The sequence below is a fragment of the Papaver somniferum genome, chromosome 11, assembly GCF_003573695.1.
Source record: "Papaver somniferum cultivar HN1 chromosome 11, ASM357369v1, whole genome shotgun sequence".
Lineage (NCBI taxonomy): Eukaryota > Viridiplantae > Streptophyta > Magnoliopsida > Ranunculales > Papaveraceae > Papaver > Papaver somniferum.
Window position 1 is genome coordinate 121,939,811 of NC_039368.1, and position 13,438 is coordinate 121,953,248.

Genomic DNA, 13,438 nt, shown 5'->3' on the forward strand with positions numbered 1-13,438 from the left:
ATCCCCACAATGTGGTCCCAATATGTTTCGGAGATTCTCCTCTGTCATGTTTAGACCCAACGGAACAGGAGCTCCTATTCCCACACGGGTACCAATAATCATGTAGAGATCCAAAAGAGTGATGGTTAACTTACAGTGTGGTAAGTGAAATGAATTAGTATCACCCCACCACCGTTCTACCACAACTAAAGCATTCTCACCATCATGGAACGACTCTAAAGCTTCAATAAAGTCATACCAGCCGATACGTTGTAGAAGTTCACGTACACCCTTGCATCGTCTCAAAATCAGCCACCACTCAGTTACGCCAGTGGTCCCCCCAAACCAAAGTTCTATGAAAGCAAGGACCGATAAGATAAGAAAAATAAAAAACGCTGAAAGCACGTAAATAGGGGAATTTCAATCAACAAGGAAACTTACTGGGTCTTCATGGATTCTCGACGAAACTTGGTTATCCAAATCATACAAAACTCCAACTTTTTACCTTCTACGTATCGTAGGAAAAATCGGTGGATCTGTGTTTGAAGGTGAAAACTGTTTCTGTTGGTTTTGGTAAATTTGGGTGTGTGCGGATGAGAAACGAATCTAAACCCTAAACAAATGCACTGCACGGGAGTGCTTTTTGATTCGAGAGATCAATCTATATATCATTTTGTCCTAAACCAAGAAATGGTCATTCCAGACTTGCTTCGGTCACAAAGTGAAGGAGATGAGGTTGATCTTAGTGAGGGAAGCGAAGAAGGTGTTGAGATTATGAAGGTGTTGCCTGTTTATGACTTGTATCAGAATGATGAACTGGCTTGCACAACGAAATCTATCAGTTCTGGGTGTTTTCTGGATACTGATGACAACACTTGGTTTTTTTGTGTCGTGTTAAAATAGGTTGAAGAACCTATTTGTACAAGTCATTTGAGTGCAATCCTCATCTCGTAGGAAGTGGAGGAAGTTGAGTGATGGAGTAGTGGGGTCGTGTAGGTGATTGTCACACGATCACGCCTTTTCCCACTTCCCTCATCATCGTTAACCGTCCATGCCTCTTGACACGTTCTCGTAATGGGCGCGTTGCACGTTGCACGCTGTAAACCGCCAGACCAATACCCCAGTAAGTATCTCCCAGTTTGTGACATGTTTGATGTCTCGAATGAGTGGGTTGAGTCGCGGGACCCGCCGCAGGAAATAGCATACGGTGCTATTAGGTTAAATAACTAAGTTATTTAAGGATTTGATATTTATGAAATATCGTGCATACTCGATGCATGTAATGCATCTCTTTTAAGCAAGCAGCTCAAAACAATCGATATGTACGAAACATCGTTGTTTTGAAGCTTGATAGTCGCAGATTAAGCGTCTTAAAATGGCAGCACGTCCAACCATCTTCGAGTGATCGTTTGGAGGCCGCATGGGCAGGCAACCATCTGGTCGATCACTCCCTGTGGCAGAGTGGCGGACGGTAATCATTGAGACGCTTCATTGATTGCCTAGCTTTTAATCCAAGTCGTCCGACCAAACTGGCAAAGTTGGATGGAAGAGATGATTTATGACACATATTTGCTGTCGTTGATGGATTTTAGGGTTTTTAGAGGTGCGCAAACATCCCCTCTTTGGCTTGATCAAATTCAAGCATGGACGCTAATTTTGGAGGGACCGACATTTTATAAAAATTCCATTTTGGTTTGTCCCCCATTTCAACCAAATTTTAATGCTATAAATAGCAAGGAATGAAGAGGAAAAGACACAACATTTTTAGAAAACATTTGATCCCAATAACATACAACATCTTCAAACCACAAAGTCTTGGTTAGAGAACAACTTCCTCTTCGTACATTCTTCTTTGTTAGTAAAACAATAGCAAACAAAAAATCAGTGAATAATAGTGAGTATGGGCGGTGGCAAGGAGTAAGGAATTTTATTCCTCCCTTTGATCACCAATCGTATGTACTTCTTCTGTATGTGCATCTTAAGTTATGAAGCTTTAATTGATTGGAGTACTAATTACGATCTAATTAGTATTATTCATCCATTTAAATCTCAAAAAAAAATTGTATTGTCTTTAAGTTTTTAAAAAATTAGCATTAAATTGCTGGTACTTAAAATACTTTTAACATACTTAACGGAAGCAAGAAACAACAACAAGAATCCTTTCAAGATACCAATATCTTATTCCAGGTATAATAATTATTTATTTCTTCGGTAAATTATGTAGTCATGCGGGAACGGGATGGTTTTCCATTTCGTAGTAACACCGCGACTACTATTGCATTACGTTAAAAATTGAGTTTAGTTATTAATTGTTCAGGTGGGGTAAATCTAAGTGTTTGGATAAAGCGGAATTCCCTCTCACATTAGATCCATTGTCAAAAATAATAATGTTTACATTAATTCTATTTTTTATTGAGCTAATCTGTAGGTTAATTATTTAATTTTGAAATTTCATCCAAATTTCAAATTTGAACGTGAAATTAGTTTTATCTCTAAATAATGGACCTATATTCGAATTAAAATATTCATCAAAGTTTTTATAAAAACTATAGGTCTATATATTCTCTATTATCACATCGAGAGTTTCTCCAAAAACTCTCATAATTAAATCTATCGTCGACCTAGACTTTAGATGATCTTTATCATATTTAGGATTTCTCTTAATCCTTTACTATCATATTGATTTGGAGTCGAACTAGACTCTTAAAAAATTACGAGTTGACCAAAGCCCCCTAGACACCCAAAATATTAAGAGTTGACCTAAACTCTTGATCACTAAAATCCATAGTCAAAGCTTCGCCTAGCTTATAACTATGCCTCTATTCTAAATAGATTAATGCATGAAAATTTGTTCTCAATTTCCGATAAATTCTGATATAACAAGTTTTATGTGTAAGTTTTGGTAAAAATAAATTATAAATATTCCCCCCTTTAAGTATTTAATAGAGGCTAATCTTATGATTGGGTGGTTGATGGGTGCCTAACACCTTCCCATCCCGTACTAGAATCTCCTTACCCAGACTCTCTGATAGCAGACCATGAATATGTAAGTCATAATTATAATTTGTTTTTCCTAAAGAATTCAAACTAGTTAAAAGGGTCCTGACTCCACTTAGTCAGGTGGACACTTCAAAACATCTCTTTTTTCTTTGCGGAGCTAGCTCTCTTATTAACAAACTAGTAAGAAGTTATTTCTGTACGAACTTGTGCGGCGGATATCCACGAACTGATGAGCACATAGGCTTCACCTCCATAATAACTAGGGATCGAAAAAGGACCGACTATCGACCCATGTTGACCCTCGATTTCTACAAGAAGTCTAGAAAAAATTTCCATACACATGATGAAAATATTTGGGGAAAAAGGATCTCCATGTTGAAGACCTCTTGAAAGTTTAAAAGTTTTTCCAAGGAGTTCCATTTAGTAACACAGAGATAGTAGTTGTGGAGATACATTGCTCTATGAGCTGATAGACTTCCTCATTAAAGCCAAAAGTTTTCAAAGTTGAGAGAAGAGAATTCCAATGTACTATATCGAAGGCTTTATAATGTATATTTTAATTCCTAAACCCCAGTTCTAGCTTTTTTCTTCTTGAATGAATGTATAATTTCATGTGCCACTATGATATTATCAGAATTTTTCTAGAAGACGGGAAGGCTGATTGGAAGGGAGAAATTATTTTTTCTATAAAAGGTTTGATTTTGTTAGCTATAATTTTTGCAATTACTTTATAGATTCTATAGGCCTAAATTGGCTAGGATTTTTTGGTTGTTTTTTTAGGTATCAAAAAGAGATGGGTTTTTTATATCTGGATGCACAATTTTATTAGTAAAGAAATTTTGGACTGTGGAGCTAACTTGATCTCCAACAGTTTCCCAGTTGTGCAAGAAAAAGCTAACTGGGAAGCCATCAGGTCCAGGAGATTTACTGAGTTTCATATTTTTTAGAACTAAGAATATCTCTTCATTAGTAAGGGGTATCAGGATACTGGAATTATCTACAGAGGAATTGACTGGGGAAATATTATCAAAGATAATGTCATTTATAACATGTTCAGTTGTATTTTCGGTGAAAAGTTCTTGAAAATAATTGGTTAGAATTTCACTTATCTCATTTCTATTTCTAGTAAATGTCTTCTATTCATTTGACATACTTTCAATTTTATTCAATTTTCTTCTTCATAAGGTAATTGTGTGGAAGTACTTTGTATTTCTTTCCCCTACCTCTATTATATTATCCCTAGATTGTTGTTTAGTTATTGCTTCCTGAATGTCATAGAGAACTTTTAGTTCCAACAATTTCTCTTTTAATTTCTTTTGTTGATGAGTTGTTTGTCTTTCCACCTTTAATCTTTCGATATCTTTTATGAGCCTATTCATTTTCTTAGAAGGTAAGCCAGAGATGTGATGTTCTTCTTCCAATCAAGCAAGTTAACTCCTAGAGATTTTAGGTTATGAGTCAGATAACAAGAGGCTTCTTCAGCATCTGAGTCTTTCCATGTTTCTTGTATTATCTGTAAACATGAATTTTATTTTAATCAAGTATCATAAAATTTAAACACCCAATCTGTCTTGGTAAGGTTATTATCTAGTTTAAGAAGTATCAGATATTGATAAGAGCCAAATGGCTACAAGATGGGTCAGAGAGGAATTAGGGAACTGTTAACGCCAATCTGCATTTATGACATCTCTATCCAGTCTCTTGAATATTATGATTTCCTTCTCTATGATTATCCTAGGTAAAGTCATACCCAGAGTATCCTAAGTCATAAAGGCCATCTTTTTCTAAAATTTTATAATAATATTCACTATTAGATTTGTTGAAGGGTGGGCCTCCTTGCTTTTCATCTTGGTTAAAGATCATATTGAAATCTCCAATAAAATCCAGGTCATACTCCTAAGGATTATTTGAACACTTATTTCTTCTAAAAAATCCCAAGTTATGTTTCTATTTGAGGGATACTGATTGCCATATAAACATGTCAACGCCCATTGCATATTGTCGAAAGCAGTGTTAATATTTATGTTAATCATGTTGGCATTCCATTGAACTATTTCAAAATGGAAGCCATCTATCCAAGCAATAACTAAACCCCATAATAATCCTATATGGTCTACTATGTGATAATTAAGGAAGGAATATACTAGAGATTTAACCAAATGTCTCTGATTTTTAGTCTCAGGGGGGAAAGTGACTTCAGGCTTTTCTCTGCTGATAAGGTTTTTTAAATGATTTTAAGTTAATGGGTTTCTACAACCCGAAACATTCTAGGCAAGGATTTTCATTGTAACTATATGAATCGAAGTCAAAGGAATGTACTAGCTCGAAATGTTTAGAAAACATAAGTTTTATAAAGTAAACAGAAAAACTTGAGTTAGAGGAGATTGTGGCATGACCAAACTTATAAAATGACTAATACTAGGATAAAGGAAATGTATCTAGCATTATATGACTTATGCAGAAGTCGTAAATTGGTGACAGGACAAATATAATTTTCACAACTTAAATCTATAAAGACATAGTATAAAGTATAATAAAGAATAATAGAACAATTAAATTGGCAATATTAAGTAAGCAGACCGTAATAAGTAAGAAGAATCGGGTTTAAGTAGAATTCTCTTTCTGTTGCTTTGAAGGAGCGAGAGATGGGAATAAAATTGGGAGATAAAGTTCTTCATATTTGGCATGTTCTTGAAGACTGGAGCCGTATTGATATTAAAAAAAAAAGATTACCATCCTTAGCACAAAGGTTATCCGAAGAATACGACGAAAGAAAATCCGGAATAGAGATTTTAAAAACTGATTTTGGTTGAGAAATAAGGTTTTAAAAGATAATGCAACGCAATTTTGGCTAATTGATAATTGATACAAAAATGAGGACTGAACTAAGGGGGAAGCAGAAGAAATAGAGATTGGGTACTCAAATGAATCCCTAACATTCTCATACTGTGAAAGTGGGAGCCTTCTATCAGAAATTGGGGGGGGGGGGGGGATTTTTGCATGGGGAATTACCGGGTTAGGTATATCCTATAGTATCCCCAATCCAGGGAGAATCTCAGACTCAATGACTCTTGATAATTCCAGAATTCGATGAGTTTCTGAGTTGATAGATTGGAGCGAATTGGATCCAGACAGTGACAACGGTATAAAACTTGAAAGAGAAAGTATTTTTTCCTAAAACAAATATAGAAGTTGGAGGCATATCTTCATATATAAACACAGTCTCAAGCACTTCACAGGATTCATGCATAGCAGAAGGTGTATCATCAGAATTGAATGGGATGGACTGTCCAAACGAATCATTATAGGTTTCTCTTACCCCAGTTAAGTTGAGGTAGGATTATACTGGAACGAGAACTCCATGATGGTCGAAGTTATCCTTAGGGTTCCAAATCTGAACAGGAACATCATTCAACCAGAAAACATCGTCTCCTAGAAATGGTGATGCCACTTTCTTTCTTTTTTTGCTAAGTAATAATTTTATTGATAGCCAAAGATATCAAAGGATACAAAAGATTACCGAAAGGCAAACAAAACAAGCAAGAAAAGAAAACTATGGAATTACATACTAAACTGTCTTATAGTACTTTTTCTTTTCATTTTCAATATCTACAAGGAAAGGAGGTTTGCTAGTGTATATATGTTGTTACCCTCTCTGCAGATTTGCCCCTCTTTTTGCTAAGTAATTTACAGAGAAGTTCACTTCCCTGTAGTTATGAATAAAGTCACATTTAATGGCTGAATTGCATATTTGCTCCCACCTAGATATTGCAAACCAAGGGATTTTAGCATTTTGGAATGTTGTTATAACTTCTTTTGAATCTGAGCTGAATAGTAGAATTCTGAAGCCATTGTGAAGTGCCCATTCACCTGCACATAATACTGCCATAATATCTGCAAAGAATTTTTTTGCAATCCCCAGACCTCCTTCAATGGATATTACTACTTCTCCTGCATCATTTCTAGCTATAATATCATATCTTGCGTAACCTGGATTTCCCCTTGAAGCTCCATCACAACACATGATTAGTTGGTTCTTCTGAGGTAGCTTGAAAAAAATTTCTTTAACAATAAAAGTTTTGACCTTTCTGCATTTCATACCAAAGCCTTTTAATATTTGCAGATCATAAGTTGTATTCCACATGAAATTCTTCATTCCAACTTCACCTTCTGCAGTAAGCTTCAAGATTCTTGTCTTGATGTTGTGTTCATTGAATACTTCATTCTCATATACACTTTTATTTCTTTGAAACCACAATTCTTTAAGAGTTACAAATGCAGCATATCTCCATATTTCCCCAACTGCTGGGATTTATGTTTTGCAGAGCTAAAGACTTCTTCAAAAGAATTTTGGTTTTTGAAACTGAACATCCCTCCTAACCATTTCTATATTAACTCACTATAGTTGCATTTCCACAGAATATGTTCTAGAGATTCCTCATCTTTTTTACAGAAACAACATCTAGAAGCTAATTAGAATTTTCTGGTTTTCAGTTTTTCATCTGTGGGGAAAATATTTCTAATGGTTTTCCAAATGTTGCTTGAAATACTAGGGTGTATTGAATAATTCCATACGTGAAATGCCCAGCTCACTTTAGGGTACTTTGTTCTGATACATTCCACTGCAGAAGATACAGTGAGTTCCCCAGTAATTGTTCCATTCCACATTCTTTTATCTTCCACCAACCTAATTACAGATAATTCATTAACTGAGACCATTTCTAATAATTCAGTAGGCATAACCCATTCTCCTTCAATTATTAAGTTTTTTACTCTCATATCATGGAATTGATTAAGATATGCATTTTCTGGATATAATTCACACAATGGCTTTTCTTTTATCCATGTATCATATCAAACTGATATCTTTGCACCATTACCAACTATCCATCTTGTAGAATTTTTCACATCTTCTGAAATCCATTTCAAGCCTGGAAGTATAGAAGATTTCTTATAGTACCCAATCCACTCACCATTCTTGGTTAAGAATTTTCCTTGAAAGTATCTTGCCCATTCTTCTTTACTATTTAACATTTTCCACCAAAGCTTCATAAGCATTGGTTTATTCATGATCTCCAATATTCTCAACCCAAGACCACCTTCTTCAAATGGAGAACATACCTTGTCCCATTTTAGCACAATACTCTTTCTTTTTGCAGGGTCACCTGACCATGGAATTTTTTTTATAATTTGTTCACATTCCTTTAGAACTCTTTGAAGTCATTTATATACTGACATACTGTAGATGGGAATGTTGTTGAGAACATGTTTGACTAAAATCAGTCTTTCTTGAAAAGATAAGAGCTTACCCATCCATCCTGCTAAGCTTGCTTGTATTTTCTCTATACAATTCCAAACATGCTGAGATTTGATTCTTCCTGGTGTTAGTATTATACCTAAATACTTGTCTGGAAAAGTAGCAAGAAGCATTCTGCATTCATTAGCAATTTTTTGTTTTCTCAGCTCACTAGTTCCACCAATGAAACATTTACTTTTTGCAAGATTGAAGATTTGACCTGAAGCATCTTGATAATCTTTGAGCAGTGCTGCTAGTTTCTTAACATTTCTTTTATCACCATTGCAGAACAAAAATATGTCATCTGCAAAGAAAATATGGGATGGTTGCACTTCATTTATTGAAATCATAGGTTGTAGCTGCCTTGACTGAATCATTCTTGATATTCTTCTGCTCAATAAGTCTTCAACTATAACAAATAGAAGAGGTGATAAGGGATCACCTTGTCTGAGGCCCCTCCCAACTTGAAATATCCTACAAGACCACCATTCAGCAGAACTGATATTCTTGCGGATTTCATTAAAATATGAAGCCAAGTTATTCCTTTTTCTGAAAAACCAAACTTCCTCATTAATTGAAATAGGAATTCCCAACTGAGTGAATCATAGGATTGAGAGATGTCCAGCTTCATGCCAAAATTTCCACCTCTTCTTTTAATTTCAAGTTCATTCACCAATTCTGAATCCAGTACAATTTGTTCTTATATGTTTCTCCCTTTTATAAATGCACCTTGTTGAGGAGATACAATTCTTTGTATTAAACTTCCAAATCTTGAGGATATAATCTTAGTAATCACTTTAAAACTGAAGTTCATTAATCCAATTGGTCTAAACTGGCCAGCTTTTTTTGCATTGTTGACTTTTGGAAGAAGTAGTAAAAAATTTGCATTGAAACCTTGTGGAATAAACCCACATCTCCAGCAATACTGAATAGCTTTTGTTAAGTCATTACCCATTATTTCCCAAGCATATCTATAAAACCACCCTACAAAGCCATCTGGTCCAGGGGCACTATCCGGGTCAATCTCAAAAGCTGCTCTTTTCACCTCTTCATCGGATGGAATAGCATCTAAGAAAACATTTTCTTCTTCACTCACAAGATGAGGGATATCTTGAAATAAATCTTGATTATATCTTACCCTTGGAATTTAAATTTCTCTTCAAAGTGGTTGATAAGGAAGTCTGTAATTTTCATTTGATCACCTACTATATTCCCATTTTCATCTTCTAATTCAACAATTACATTCTGTGATTGTCTCAGTTTCATGTTTATATGAAAGAAATTTGAGTTTGAAGCTCCTTCTTTCAGCCACTTTACTCTTGATTTCTGTTGATTTATTTCTTTTTGTTGCTTAACAAGGACCTCCTGCTTTCCTCTAGCTGTAACTAAATTATTCAGAAGAACAATGTTTCTGGATTTTTTTCAGACAACAATGTAGCTTGCAATACATTTTCCTCAGCTTGCTTCAATTTTTTGGTAACATCCCCAAAAGTGTTCCAATTCCAAAGTTGAATTTCTTTCTTTAATATTTTTAATTTGCACATAAAGATATAGATTGGATTTCCTCTAATCATTTTATTCCAAGAAGCTTGAATTTTCTTTAAAAAGTCAGGATGAGATTTCCAAACCTTTAGTTCTCTAAAAGGAACATTCCTAGGCTTTGGGATATCAGCATTTGCACCATAAAGAACTCCATGATTTGAGATGCTTCTTATACCAACTTTGTAACCCCAGCTAGGATATAATTCCAACCATTTGTCATTAAACACTTCCCTATCTAGATTGCAAATGAATCTTTTTTTCCCTGCTCTGTTATTGCACCAAGAGAACTCCAAACCAGATTTCGGAGCTTGAATGAGACCATAATAATTCAAACATTCATTGAATTCTCTCATGGATATTTCAGAGGACTGAGACCTCCTTTATTTTCTTCTACACTTGTTATAGTATTGAAATCACCAATGACAAGCCATGGGTTATTTATAGTACTTACAATCTCCATTTCTTGCCATAATTTTCTTCTATTTATTGTGAGTGTGGCAGCATGAACACCAGTAATTACAGCTTCACCAACTTCCACTGTTATTGCTTGTTTAGTACTTGATAAAATCTTTGGAGTATTTATTGAGGAGCTCCATAGAATCCAGATATTATGAATAAGATAATAGTGCATACCTTGAAGTCTTAGCTTTTTGATGAATTCTGAAGAAGCCCAAACTTTTGGTTCAGCTAAAATAACTAAAGTAGGAAAAAATATTTAACAATTTCTCTTAATTTGTCTTTGGCCTTTGTTCTCCCCGGGCCGCTTAAGTTCCAATATAGAACTTTCATTTAGGAGGATTGTGAGAAGATAAGGTAGTTCTCTTACCTTGACCATTTTTGCTAAAATTTGCATTTAAGTTGGCAGTCTGATTTCTTGTAGTCACTTTTGGCTTTTTACCAGCTTTTGTTCTTACTTGAATAAAATCTTCTCCATTCTTAGAACCAGAAGTACTTGCAGTAGAATTATTAGGTTGTAGTGATGCAAAATCAGTATGTTTCACTTGAACACAATCTTCAGCTTCATTTGATTTAACATTTGAAGTAACAGTATGAAGTTGCATTACTGAAGTTCCAATATGAGGTTGAATGTTTACCACATTGTTTATTGGTGGAGCACTTGAAACCATTGTAATTATTTTATCCACTGAAAGTGTTGGGAGTTCTTCATGTGAATTAATAGATCCCCTGAATTCTTCAGTCTGGTTTTGTAGAATATGAAATCTTCCAGATGATGTATCACCTTGAATATGAGAAATTATTGCATCAATTTCTTCATTATTACTTAAGAGATGATCCTTAATTTGATCAATTATATGCTCTACTTCTTTCTCATCTTTAGGAAAACATATATCAAACCCAGGCTAAGTTTGATCGGTATTTTTTCTCCATTGTTTTTTTGGCTTTTCCTTTATAACTTCGTTTTGTTTTTCAGGAAATTTACTTCTTTTGATTCTGCATTCAGCAGTTAGATGACCCACTATTGAGCAGTGATTACAAAACTTAGGTTTCTTCAGGATTTGAACTGCTTGTTCGAATTTCCCATACTTGTATTCAACAACCAGAATATACTTTTCAAAATCAACTTCAACTAAAACATTTGCATAATATCCAATCTTTCGCTTTAAAGTGACTTCATCTACCTTGATTGCTCTCCCCAATTTGTTACCCATCTATAGAAGAATACTTTCTTTCCAGTACTCAATACTTAAACCAGGAAAAGTAACCCATACATAAGCTAGAGAAGTTTTATGTGTTTCAGGATTGAAATTACGTTTCCAGGGACGGAGTTTCAAAGTTTTTTCATCCACCATCCATAGACCTTTCCAAATAAGTTTCCTATCTTCTTCATTCTCAAGTTTGATGATAAAAAAACCTTTACCCAAAGGAATAAATTGCAGAGACCCTTTAATGGCCCGTTGATGTTTCAACGAGTTAGCTGCAATATTCATCTTCAGTTTAACAAAATCAAGTCTCCCAATCAAACTAAATTTCCATTCATTTAAACTTTCTTCAATAAGCTCATCAGGTATAAACATGGATGAATGATCCTCAGTATTCATTGATGAACAAGCAAAATCAGAACTCAATTTTTTTGAAGTAGATCGAAAACCATATCCACTAATATACTGTTCAGACATAATAAAAGAAGTAAAGGAATATAAATTCAACACCAATCATCTGATTTAATGGAAAATCACCTGAATTAATACGGAAATCAGATCAGAATTCAAGAATCCCACGAATTTAATGAACGAGTCGTCACCCGATTTGTCGTCGAGTCATCTCCCGATTTCGGTGATGCCACTGAGATATCATAGATATCTTCTAAAGGACGACCCTGAAGAATAACACAAGTATTGATCTTATGGCCAAGCCTAAGGCAATGACTACATAATTTATAATGGATATTAATGAACTTGAAGTGGATTTCTCTAACTGGGTAGTTCCCTACTTTTACTAGTAATGTATGTACAAAAGGTTTTTAAGTATGTACCCAAACCAATAGTCTAGGAAGATAGTCTAGAGCTGATGCTTCCTTAGATGTAAACACCCTTTGCACTTGTCCAACTTTGCTTGCTATCGAACCTTACATTTCACTACTTTTGTGTTCATGCTTAGCATTTGATCTGTTGGCCCATAATGGTATTTCCTTGACTGCATCTGTGGAGATATTCATCCCTTGATAAGCCGTTGTAACTGCTAAGTTGTTCCCAAAAAGATGCCAGGGACCATTGATAGAGATCCGTGAGAAGTTACCTTTAGAATGAAAAGAGATGATAAAAAGTTTTGGGTTGAATTCTCTTATTTGATATATTATTTTCTCACCCCAGAAGTGACTAAGAACTCCCATAACCTCCCATGACCTAAGAATATCAGTAAAGAAAATTCTATCAAGGATACTATTCTGTCTTCCAAAATCCCTAATAAAATTTGGAGGCGGTGTTGGTAAAATACCTGAGTTACCATGGTTTGCATAGCATTGTACTAAATATAATCCACTAAAATATCTGTAGAGGTTCGAGGGATCTCCCATAGTAAGTGAAAGAGAGAAAGTTAAGAGAAGAGGGAGGAGTTATTGAGAAATCTATACAAGAAAGCAGAAACTATGGTCAAACACTAGATAAATGGGAGAATACGTAGAACAAAAAACACCCGTGAACCATACCTAGGGTCGAGAAAAAAAAATTCAAACAGTGGCCAATCCTAGGTAGACAACATAGGAAAGTTCAAACACAAACAAAGATTAGAAGTTATTGAGATATAAATTCAGGGATAAACAGAATACGACTACTCTAGGTTTTGGGAGATGTGTTTATCGACTAATCAGAGACATATATTGACCATAAAAAGTTTTAGGGAAGATTACCTATCCAAAGTCAAATTTCTGGTAAATCCTGTCCAGAGGAAATTGACTAATATACATCCTCTTGAGACTTGACCAAAGGTTTGCGAGGTAATTAGAATAAGCTAGACTAGACCTAAGCATAATCAAACTAAGCATCACATGCTAAGAAGGAGGGTTATAAATTTATATTTGGCAGAAGTTTCCTATTATTTTATTTTAGTATAAGTAATACTTAAACTTAAATGTTGCTCATTAGAAATAGATGTGTAATAGAG

At 34.7% G+C, this 13,438-nt stretch overlaps 1 protein-coding gene across 1 annotated transcript; it reads right to left on the bottom strand.

Moving 5' to 3' along the window:
- Positions 1 to 7,833: 7,833 nt before the first annotated feature.
- Positions 7,834 to 10,170, bottom strand: LOC113325041. The gene is made up of 5 exons (XM_026573281.1): positions 9,818 to 10,170; positions 9,478 to 9,686; positions 9,005 to 9,385; positions 8,289 to 8,579; positions 7,834 to 8,144 (listed from the first exon to the last, which is right to left on the bottom strand). Exons 1-5 carry the CDS (start codon positions 10,168 to 10,170, stop codon positions 7,834 to 7,836), a joined length of 1,545 nt encoding a protein of 514 aa, XP_026429066.1.
- Between the last annotated feature and the right edge of the window lie 3,268 nt (positions 10,171 to 13,438).